The sequence below is a fragment of the Lissotriton vulgaris genome, chromosome 8, assembly GCF_964263255.1.
Source record: "Lissotriton vulgaris chromosome 8, aLisVul1.2, whole genome shotgun sequence".
NCBI lineage: Eukaryota > Metazoa > Chordata > Amphibia > Caudata > Salamandridae > Lissotriton > Lissotriton vulgaris.
The window spans coordinates 45,199,011-45,211,402 of NC_141696.1; the positions used below are offsets into that span (position 1 = coordinate 45,199,011).

The 12,392-nt window shown below is 49.8% G+C and overlaps 1 protein-coding gene across 1 annotated transcript in view; it reads right to left on the bottom strand.

The window, feature by feature from the left end:
* The window catches only part of LOC147693350 (transient receptor potential cation channel subfamily M member 2-like), a 1,918,272-nt gene that overhangs the window by 1,711,261 nt on the left and 194,619 nt on the right, over positions 1–12,392 (bottom strand). Inside the window, exon 7 of the mRNA XM_086933680.1 lies at positions 4,938–5,005. Within this exon, the coding sequence (XP_086789806.1) occupies positions 4,938–5,005 (68 nt within the window). The remainder of the gene's footprint in view (positions 1–4,937; positions 5,006–12,392) is intronic.

Sequence of the window (12,392 nt, forward strand, 5' to 3'; positions counted from 1 at the left end):
TATTAACAATACAATTATTGTTAATACATTATTAATTAATTAAATTTTAATTACTTCCCACCATATTTCCCTATAAAACACCTACCCACAACATAACACATTTATCCATTTATGAATTAATGAAAATTAATTAGCAAATAATTAAAATTAATTTACTATTATTTAAAATTAATTACATTTAATTACATTTATGTTATAATTCCTACTAATTAATAATTAATTAACCATAATTAAATTACTTCCCACCCTATTCCCCTATAAACCCAAATTCCGCTACAGAACATATATATCAATTCATCAATTAATTTAATTTTTTTCCAAATAATTAAAAATAATTAGCAATTAATTATAATTAATTAATAAATCCTACTAATTATTAATCTACTTACCATAATTAAATTACTTCCCACCCTCTTCCCCTATAAAGCCACAACCCGCTACAGAACATATATATCAATTAATAAATTAATTAAAATTAATTTCCAATTATTTACAAATAATTACCAATTAATTATAATTTATTAATAAATCCTACTAATTAATAATAAATTTACCATAATTAAATTACTTCCCACCCTATTCCCCTATAAACCCACAACCCGCTCCGGTACTAAAACATACAATTTTCTTACAAATTAATTTATTAATATATAAAATTACTACACATATAATAGTAATTATTTTAAATACTTAAGTTAAACATATAACACATAAATAATAAAAAACTATAAAATAATACAAATATCGATATTAGTGTCATCGAAATTAGTAACATCGATATATATGCTATCGATATTACTAACTTCGATATTACTTACATCGATATAAAGAATTTCGATATTACTTACCTTAGGGTCGATATTCTGTCCTACGATATTCTTGACTTCGATATTCTGCTCCTTCAATATTTCATACTCGATATTATGGTAGGTCGATATTTCCTACTCAATATTTTGACTGTGTACCCAGCACAACCTACCTCACTTGCGACCTTTAAACTGTGGGGCGCTCCATGCACTTTACCACCCTGAAGCCGTCGTACTCTGCTCAGTAGCAGTAAAAGGATCGATGTTTCTGGTCCATAAATGACTCCAAATCCCTGACTCTGTGGGTGTGACAAGATCCCCAAGAATCCTGCCCCAGAAACCTGCCAGCCCCACAGACCTCTCCAGAACGAGAAACCTGCCAGCCCCACAGACTTCTGCAGGCACAGAAACCTGCCAACCCCACAGACCTCTCCAGGCACAGAAACCTGCCAGCCCCAAAGGCCTCTCCGGGCACAGAAACCTGCCAGCCTCACAGACCTCCCCAGGCAGAGAAACTTACGACCTTTGATCTGTGGGGCGCTCGTGCATTTTACCGCCCTGAAGCCGTCGTTCTCCGCTCAGTAGCAGTAAAATGATCAATGTTTCTGGTCCATAAATGACTCCAAATCCCTGACTCTGCGAGTGTGACAAGATCACCAAGTATCCAGCCCTAGAAACCTGCCAGCCCCACAGACCTCTTCGGGCATAGAAACCTGCACAAGCACAGTAACCAGCCATCCCCACAGACCTCCCCAAGCACAGAAACCTGCAAGTCCCACAGAACCCAGGCAGAGAATCATGCCAGTCCCACAGATCTCCCCGGGCAGAGAAACCTGCCAGCCCCACAGACCTCTCCAGGCACAGAATCTGCCATTCCCACAGACCACTTCAGGCAGAGAAACCTGCCAGCCCCACAGACCTCCCCGGGGACAGAACCCTGCCAGTCCAACAGACCTCGTCGGGCAGAGAATCCAGACAGTCCCACAGATCTCCCTAGGCACAGAAACTTGCTAGCCCCACAGACCTCCCTGGGCACAGAAACCTGCCAGTCCCCCAGACCTCCCTGGGCTTAGAAACCTGCCAGCCCCACAGACCTCCCCAAGCACCTAAACCTGCCAGTCCCACAGACCTCCACAGCCACAGAATCTGCCATCCTCACAGACCTCTTCAGGCAGAGAAACCTGAAAGCCCGACAGACCTCCCCAATCATAGAATCCTGCCAGGCCCACAGACCTCGCCAGGCAGAAAAACCTGCCAGCCCCACAGACCTCCCCAGGTAGAGAAACCTGCCAACCCCACAGACCTCCTCAAGCACAGAAACCTGCTAGTTCCATTGACTTCCCAGGGCACAGAAACCTGCCAGCCCCAGCGACCTCCCCGGGCACAGAAGACTGCCAGCCCCACAGACCTCCCCAAACACAGAAACCTGCCAGTTTCGCAGACCTACACAGGCACAGACACCTGCCATCCCAAAAAACCTCTCCAGGCAGAGAAACCTGCCACCCCCACAGACCTCCCCAAGCAAAGAATCCTGCCAGCGCCACAGGCCTCCCCAAGCACAGAATCCTGCCAGCCCTACAGACCTCCCCAAGCAGAGAAGCCTGCCAGCCCCACAGACCTCCCCAAGCAGAGAAGCCTGCCAGTCCCACAGACTTCCCCAAGCACGGAAACCTGCCAATCCCACAGACTTCCCCGTGCACTGAAACCTGCCAGTCCCACAGAACTAAGGCAGAGAAACCTGCCAGTCCCACATACCTCTCCAGGCAAAGAATCTTGCCAGTCCCAGAGACCTCCCCGGGCAGAGAAACCTGCCAGTCCCACAGACCTCCCCGGGGACAGAAACCTGCCAGTCCCACAGACCTCCTCAGGCAGAGAACCAGCCTTTCCCACAGATCTGCCCAGGCACAGAAACTTGCTAGCCCCACAGACCTCCCTGGGCACAGAAACCTGCCAGTCCCACAGACCTCCCCGGGCATACAAACCTGCCAGCCCCACAGACCTCTTCAGGCAGAGAAACTTGCCAGCCCCACAGAACTCCCCAATCACAGAATCCTGCCAGGCCCACATACCTCCCCAGGTAGAGCAACCTGCCAGTCCCACAGACCTCCCCAGGCAGAGAAACCAGCCAACCACACAGACCTCCCCAGGCACAGAAATCTGCCAGCCCCACAGACCTCCCCAAGCACAGCAACCTGCCAGTCTCGCAGATCTACACAGGCACATAAACCTGCCATCCCCACAGACCTCTCCAGGCACAGAATCTGCCATCCTCACCGACCACACCAGGCAGAGAAACCTGCCAGCCACACAGACCTCCCAAGGGACAGAAACCTGCCAGTCCCACAGACCTCCTTGGCAGAGAATTCAGCCAGCCCACAGATCTCCCCAGGCACAGAAACGTACTAGCCCAACAGACTTCCACAAGCACAGAAACTTGCCAGTCCCACAGAAAACAGGCAGAGAAACCTGCCAGACCCACAGACCTCCCAAGGCAGAGAAACCTGCCAGTCTCACAGACTTCCCCAGGCAGAGAAACCAGCCAGCCCCACGGACCTTCCCAGGCAGAGAATCCTGCCAGTCCCACAGACCTCCCCAGGCAGAGAAACCTGCCAACCCCACAGACCTCCCCAGGCACAGAAATCTGCCAGTTCCACAGACCGCCCCAAGCACAGAAACCTGCCAGTTCTATTGACCTCCCCGGGCACAAAAACCTGCCAGCCCCACAGACCTTCCCGGGCACAGAAGTCTACAAGCCCCACAGACCTCCCCAAGCGCAGAAACCTGCCAGTCTGGCAGACCTACACAGGCACATAAACCTGCCTTCCCCACAGTCCTCTCCAGGCACAGAATCTGCCATCCCCACTGACCACTCCAGGCAGAGAAATCTGCCAGCCCCACAGACCTCCCCAGGGACAGAAACCTGCCAGCCCCACAGACCTCCTCAGCGAGATTCCAGCCAGTCCCACAGATCTCCCCAGGCACAGAAATTTGCTAGCCCCACAGACTTCCACAAGCACAGAAACTTGCCAGTCCCACAGAAAACAGGCAGAGAAACCTGTCAGACCCACAGACCTCCCCAGGCAGAGAAACCTGCCAGTCCCACAGACCTCCCCGGGCACAGAAACCTGCCAGTCTCACAGACCTCACCGCTGGGGCACATGAGAACGTTTTTCTATGTTTGTGCTGTGGCCAAAATAGAATAAGCTTACTATGAGCTCATTATTGTTGCTATGTCAGTGCGAAATGAATTTGTTCTGTTTTTTACCTGGTGTTAAAGTGGATGTCTTATGGCCCGAAGTTGTAGGTCTGTTGTTTTTCTAAGGAGATAGCTCCATAACTGAAATAAGAGGCATTTCCAGCATCTTCACAGTGGAGTAAGATAAGCCCCCGCAGCCCCCTCAGTGCAGGGTGGGCCCTCAAGCTCCAGGGGGCCTCCTCTGCAAAAGTGGTAGGTGGTGGCCCAGTGTACTTTGCAGCGGGCCCCCTCAACTTTTGTTACGCCACCTGTCCCCTGCTTCTATGCATTCTTTTTACTCGTGCATTTTGTCCCAGATAAAGACGCAGCCTGTGTGTTTCGCCCTCACAAGGCCTCTTCAGGGCACAATAGAAGAAGATGGAGCCTCCAATCAGGAACAGCGGTCACAGCGCGAGGTAACAATCCCACACCTGTGTCGACAACGCCGGGTCGCTCATGGAGTCATATCTGTTTTTCAGTCTCAGCCTCGGAGCGTCCAAGAGATGCTCGTTCAGCCACAGGATTTGACCGGAGTCATGTGAGTCACAGGGACGCTCGCCTGAGACGGGTCCTCGGGTTTGCACAATTAAGAGTCCAGACTCAACCAATCAGCACCGGGACTGGTGAGTCGCCAACGGTCACGTGCGCAGAGGGCATTATTAAAGACTCCGACACTATTACCGACAAACAACAGTGACTCTACAATGTGTACGGAGTAGGGGCAGCTTAGACATTTGACGCAAGCGCTGATCGGCATGAAACAATTTGGAAACCCCTGGAAGAGAAGGTTTAAAACCTGTCCCTGGCCTCTCTACAGGACATTATCACTCTCTAAGTTAGTGCTTGAATGAGGAACCAGCAGAGGTTTGGTACAATCCTGCGGGTCTTAGCCTTACCTGTCAGGTCTGCTGACGTAGTGCGCGCATTCCTTCTTTTTAATGTTCATTGTGTACCAGTCCTCAGTCTGCAGAAGAGAAAAGAAAGAGTTCAGTCCAGTCTTGAACAGAAGGACACTTTGTCCATCTGCTGGTTTGTAAACTGAGAACTGCCCTCTCGTGACCCCTCCTGAGGTCAGAGGGGGCAGTTCAGCTAACACCAGGCACTGACCCCAGCAGACCCACAGGGGCGTTGGTGGGTTCAGCTCCTGGCACTGCGCTACTCAGACTCCGAGCCCATCATTCACTAAATGGAGAAACCGTGTAAAATGTGCCTGGGAATTAAGCTGTCACGTGACATGTTCAGTTAATATGGGTAAAACAATGCCTTTGATTTCAAATGCACCTGTTATGTCATAATTGAGCTATAATTCTACCAATAACCTAATATCTACAGCAGCCTCACAATATTCCCATTTCATTTTTTTTATGATGATTTGTGTTTTTAAGTATTACAACAGAGGCGGGTTATCTGTTTTGGTGTGATGAAGCTTCAGATCAGCTAAACGAAACATTTCACTGGACAATGTGCCACAAATGACAGAACCACGGGAGAAATCCATTTTTCACTAATCTGTTTAGTAGAACAGCATTGAATCCACAGAAAAGTAATGCAAACTTTGCCATCTGTAATATACAGTCCTAAATAAAACGCATGGAAAGGTGCTTAATTTCAATCTCAAAACAAGCATTGGCAAACCTGCCGGTCTGTGTTTGTGTTCAGGGAAGTGTTTGGTATAGTCGGACAACTCTGTGTGTGATACTCCCAGAAAGAAAATACCATAGTGAAGCAACCACTTGGGCTCTACCAATACAGAAGCTGGAAGTGGGGACCTTTGTTCAACAGACTGTTAACAGAGTTGATTCACTCTTAAAGAAGCGTTTTATAAAATGGAGTCAAGTCCAAGAACAAGCCATCATGACTGCAAAGCAACACAAACTTGGAAGGGCGTAGAGTGACTAGCTTTAGCTTGTAGTAAAGATTCTAAGCAAAAAAGATATCAACCAGAAGTGAAAATGTAAATGTCAATAAAGTAAATCCATCAAAATACACACATTGACCCTGAATTACAAGACATGTGTCATGTTGCTTCTGCAACCTGACACAGGCACAACTGGAGCGCATCACCGAAACTCAAAGGCAACGCACCTGGGACTACGTAAACATCATCGAAAGGCAATGAGTTGATGCAGTGGCAAATCATCCAAGCACGTAAACTGAGAGAGCGCTGTCAGCACGCTATTTGTACGGGTGCATTATAGTCATGGTTGCCATGTACCTATTCACATTTATATCGTTTGCAGTGTTTTATGATTATGAACATGTATCCAGTGGACTCATTTATACATTTATTGTATTGCAATGTTATAATATGATCATGTATGTATCGTAATGCCTGCATAAACAAGAGCAGGACAGTCTATAACCATATAATGTAACTGTTTTATTTGTTAAAGTTGCCCGACTTCCTAGGCCCAAGACTGTACTTGTTTTTGCACCTCCTTGTCTTCTCGAGAAAGAAATAATTAAATGCATGTTGTTTTCAAGAAATAGCAGTGTTCTCATCCTACTGCACGTATTGGAATGTCAACTCGTTGTTTTCAGATTGGAGAAGATACAAAGAATGCTTTGAAGACAGTTGGAAGCGAGAAGGGAGGATGTCTTTCATGGGACCGAGACCGCACTCCTTATGGTCACTGAGGAAGCGAGAAAGATCTTGGATCAAGGAGGATCAGTGGCAGTGATCCTCCTTGATCTCAGTGCGGCCTTTGACACGGTTAGCCATAACACTCTGCTATATCGCATGTCCCAGGTTGGGATTGAAGACAAAGGCTTGTCTTGGTTCAAATCTTTCCTCCAAGACAGATCCTTCTGTGTGTTTGAAGCCACTCTGTCTCTGCCAGCAGACCTTTGAAATGTGGAGTCCCTCAGGGATCATCTCTAAGCCCTGCACTTTTTAACCTGTACATGAGGCCACTGGCTGACGTCGTCCGCCCGTATGGGATTAAGATCATTTCCTACGCGGACGATACGCAGCTGGTGGTCTCCATGACTCAGGAAGCCACTCCATCGGCTCCAGGCGGGCTTAGAGAGTGCCTTGAGGAAGTGAAGACCTGGATGTCCCTTTCTTCGTTAAAACTGAATGGGGACAAAACGGAGCTGATGCTCCTGGGCTCCCCAGACCCCAGCATTCCCCCCTCTTTATGGCCACCCAGCCTGGGCCCCCCACCCACTCCCAAAAACAGCATTAAAAGCCTTGGAGTGTGGCTGGACAGATCCCTGTCCTTTAATACGCAGTCCGCAAAACTTTCGGCCACCTGCTTGGGCATCATGAAAATGCTGAAAAGAATCCTCCCCTCCTTCCCTGGGATGCCAAACAAACTGCCATACAAGGCTTAATTCAATCGCGACTCGACTTTAACAACATACTTTATCTTGGTGCCCCCGAATCCACCCTCAGAAGGCTCCAGATAGTTCAAAACTGCGCAGCACGCATTCTATTAGACCTTCCCCGCAGACAGTCGGTGAGAGCAGGCCTGACTACCCTCCACTGGCTAGCGGTGCGACAGAGGGTCCTGTTTAAAGCCATGTGCACTGCGCACCAGGCCTTCTGGAACACTGGCCCTAAAATTACCCAAGACTTAATTACCCATTATGTGCCCAACAGAAGCCTCCGCTCCAGTCAAACATTTCTTGCAAAAAACCCCAAAATAAAAAGATCCAGATCCGGAGGCAGGACCTTCTCCTACAACGGTGCTAGAGCCTGGAACGCCCTCCCACTGCACCTTAGAGCTAATTCTAACCTCTCAACCTTCCGCAGACAACTAAAGACCCATTTATTTCATTCAGTCTAGCTAATCTCATCCCTAATTCTCCTTCTAAGCCTGCTGTAGGTATTCGGTTCTCCTAGCTCTTGGACGCCTCCGGGCAGCAATTCGCGCTATACAAATGTACATCCTATCCTATCCTATCTTTCGTGTCTGGCTGGTCTGGGAACCATGGTCAACTCGCTGAACAAAGGAATACTAATTAAAAGAGTGGAACCTCCCCACATAGAAAAAGTTGCAATGGAAAGTGTTACCAGGATGAAGCAAAGAATCGAATTCTATACTGTATGATGCGCAGGGACAGAGACCCCAGACTTCTCCTAGCTTTCGGAGAGAAGGGAGCATCTTAAAACTCGCTCCTGGCCTAAAGCATCTTAAGTTTAACCCATTTAATGTGAGTACTTCTCAGGAAGTCACTGTAGGAGAGTAGGGTCTGCAATCATATGATCACCTGGACATTTTGCTTTTGTTTCACTGGTTTACGACTTTCTCGGGCTGTGGGCCTGCTAATCAGACCCCCAGCCTAGCTGTTCTCTCACTAAATTGACACGTGTACCTTAGGTGCATATACCAATTGGAACTGGGCCACCTTGTCAGACCCTGTAACTCAGGGCATCGGTGTACCCAGGGCCTACCAGGGGCTGAAGCATGTATTATGCCACCCCTGGATGGCCAGCTAAATCTGACACAACTGGCTGCACGACAGCTGGGGCAACGTGGCGTACTCGCTCGTTGCTTTAGGTATTGTATCCCTATATCTAACCTTACAGTGGACACCCGAGTTCCTATCAGTCACTCCTATGGCAGGCCTTGACAATCCTGAAGGCAGAGTGCATGGAACCGTGTGAATTGGGCTCTGGCACGAGCCGAGCCCGGTTGCAGTTTGAGGAACCAAGACCCAATGGCTGGTCCATGATAACGTGTATCATATCGGTAACTTCGGTATAGCGTTATCAAGACATGTCGAGTAAGGTGTCATACGAATCGGGATGCTGCCCCCTCACCAATTCTGGCGACGAGGTTAGCATTCCGCCCTTCTAGAGGGACACGACATGTATGTAACTGTGAACCCCGGTTAAAGTTAACTGAAGCCTTAGCTCCATAAAATGGACGCTGTCACCACAGACACAAGTCTGACCTCCTGCTGCTGGGAGTCCTTCCAGCGAGGAGAGCTTGGACAAAGGGTTTCCTGTCAGGGGCGGTGTTCGCACCATCCCAGACAGGGTTTTGTGTATTCTGGGTAGGTAGGGCTTTGCGAGAAGGTGACTGCGGAGTGGCACCCCGGTGCTCACTACACATCTGCCGGTTAGAACCAGTTCCAGGGGCGCGCAGCCCCTGACCTGGGGAAAGTCCGGCAGGGGAGAGGGGTGTAACTACCCCCCTTCCTGGTCCCACCCCTAGGGCAGGACCTAGTCATGTACCCACCCCTTTCTTTTGGATAAAGGCTGGAGCGGGGACCCTTCCAAATTAGATCATCTTTGAATCAAGAACTACTTTCTACGAAAGGACATTCAAGACTCTTCTCAAGATTTCTCCCTTGTGACTAAGGAGTAGTCACCCTGCATCCGCAGGCACCATCTAAGAACTCTGCGGTTTGCTGCAAGTCCTTCCTCAGGAATCCGACGACCCAGTTCGACGAGAACCGGCTTCCCTGGCACCTCTGACCTCTATCCACATCATCAGCTCAGCTGAGATCTGTGGGTGCGACGAGACCTCGAGGGACCGGCCATCATCAAAACCTGCACGCTTTCTTAAAACAGCACGATCACCGAAGGCATCCTCTGGTGTGTGCTCTGGGGTCCGAGAAGCCCCGACCCTGAGCAGCTCCAGCATCGAAGTGCAGTCTCCCAGGATCTCCACGATCTGCATGGGGCCCTTCTGCTTCACTGTTCAGCCCGTTGGTCGGTCACTAGCTGCTGGCTTGTGACTCTTTGACGACGAACGACAACCAACACTGCTGGTCTGGTTGCTCCAGACTGGTCTTTGCTCCCTTCTGCGAGAGGAGCACCCCGGACCCTCCTGGTCCACTCAAGACGCCATTTTAGGCCCACCACGTGGCCCTGAAATCTGCCAAGGCTTGTTGCCCCAATCCTGGGCCCAGCGACGCCGACAGCATCAACCTTCGTGGGACAGCTCACACCTCCATCCTGGTCGCCGACAACGCCTCCTGGTCCGTGAGACTGCAGAGTCTAGCGTCGCCCACTCACCTAGTCGAGGTGACGGCCAACCGGTACCTTCCTGGTACCCTCTGACTACTGGCTAGTAGTACAAACTTGGTCCCCTCTGCTTTCAGGTATCATCGATCACTGATCCAGGCTTGGATCACTACGAACTAGGTGCGTGAGTGGTGTGCGACCCCACCCCCTTTTGAAATGTTTAAAGCTCCCTCGAGCTGTTGGGCTGACGAGCCTGGGACCCCGCACCTGCGCGCCTGAGTGGTACTAGACCTGGTAATATTTGGCAGCCACCGGCAACCCCAGAAGATAAGAAGATGGCCTATTCCCTGCTGATGAGGGGTAAATACCCCGAAACACGTGTACAGGGATGGCGAAGATAAGATACATCGCGGAATACAAACTACACTGACCACAGTCCTTAGGGGCGATCCCGCTGGTGCGTGAGTGGTGTGCGACCCCACCCCCTTTTGAAATGTTTAAAGCTCCCTCGAGCTGTTGGGCTGACGAGCCTGGGACCCCGCACCTGCGCGCCTGAGTGGTACTAGACCTGGTAATATTTGGCAGCCACCGGCAACCCCAGAAGATAAGAAGATGGCCTATTCCCTGCTGATGAGGGGTAAATACCCCGAAACACGTGTACAGGGATGGCGAAGATAAGATACATCGCGGAATACAAACTACACTGACCACAGTCCTTAGGGGCGATCCCGCTGGTGCGTGAGTGGTGTGCGACCCCACCCCCTTTTGAAATGTTTAAAGCTCCCTCGAGCTGTTGGGCTGACGAGCCTGGGACCCCGCACCTGCGCGCCTGAGTGGTACTAGACCTGGTAATATTTGGCAGCCACCGGCAACCCCAGAAGATAAGAAGATGGCCTATTCCCTGCTGATGAGGGGTAAATACCCCGAAACACGTGTACAGGGATGGCGAAGATAAGATACATCGCGGAATACAAACTACACTGTCCACAGTCCTTAGGGGCGATCCCGCTGGTGCGTGAGTGGTGTGCGACCCCACCCCCTTGTCAAATATTCATCACTGGTCGCCGGCCAGCAACTCCTTTTCTTCCGGCTCCTGGCTCGTCAGCGAAGACCCCCGATGCCTGTAAGACTTGTGCAGCCGCAGCCCTCGTGGCTAGGTAACTCCGGCATTTCGGCGCCTGCATAGCCTCCTTACTTAAGGGTCCTGAGTCCCTCGCTTCCGACTTGCCTTATCGGGTCCGCCCAAGACCACTAGAACTTTCCGTGCCCTCGGGCACTTGTTTTAATTGTGCACTTGAAGTATTTTCCTAAGAGTTTTGTTCTGTGCTTAGTACCCTGTCCTCATAAAGAGTACAGGGCTGTTGTGATTCTAATAAATATACTGTTTATTTTCATAACACTTGTGTGGTGTCCTTTCACTGGGTGTTCAAGGGGTATGTGATGGTATAACAGCTGGCTTAACACGCCCTCTAGAGTTTAGCCCGAAGACTGCTCGAATCCACGCTACTAGGATAGCTGGTCTAAGGTTGACTTACAACCAATCACCATAAGGGTCGTTTGGACCGATGCATAGTGGTCGCTAGAATAGCGAATGCTGCATATCGGGCCAACTTCTCACATTGGTGAGCAGCGGTTGGGATTTGAGCTTGCTGTTGTTTTACCACGCGTATCCTAAGAATATCTTGTGAAAGATCGCATAAATACTCCAGGTACATATAACTTAGCTTAGAATACTCTGAGTTCTACTGAACCAGCTGTTGTAGCTCCTCAAGGCTTAGCACACCTTGGCTACAACTCTTAGCAAGGGATCAGTAGGTAAACACATAGTGTAGGTAGGTGCATCACTTACACCACATTAGAAGCAGCATGTCATACAAAGGAGGAAACTCTGAGTCTCCCCTTGTGTCAGTCGACCTTCCACAGGTCACCTCCAGATATGCTGCACTTAGCTTCCACGAGATGCGACAGATCTGTACATCTCGGAAGCTAAAACAGGGTGCAAACCCTACCATTCTGTTTCTGATCGGTCTCTTGGAGACTTATGATACAAGGAGGGCGGGTAACACCGACCCTTCTCATCCAGAAGTGGATATGCCCCCCCTTGAGGGAACCCGAGGTGACCCTGACCTTATCCATCTCTCCGCAGAGGGCGAAGAGGAGGACGAGGAGCCAGAGACATCTGGGGACGAGGCAGACAAAGGTCCAGTAGTGGTTAGCCAGCTAACTAGGGACAACTTAAGCCGGCACGAGAATGGTACTAGGGGACCCCTGGGGCCTCTCTCGGGCCAGCTTAACATTGGGAACGGACGAGTTAGGTCTCTGTCGAGAGGCTCTAACAGATCCATTCGAACCAATGGCTCTCGAGGCTCTGCTCGAAGAGGGATGACATCCCCTCAGAGGAGAGTGTACGAAGCAAAGGAGCGGGAAGTCA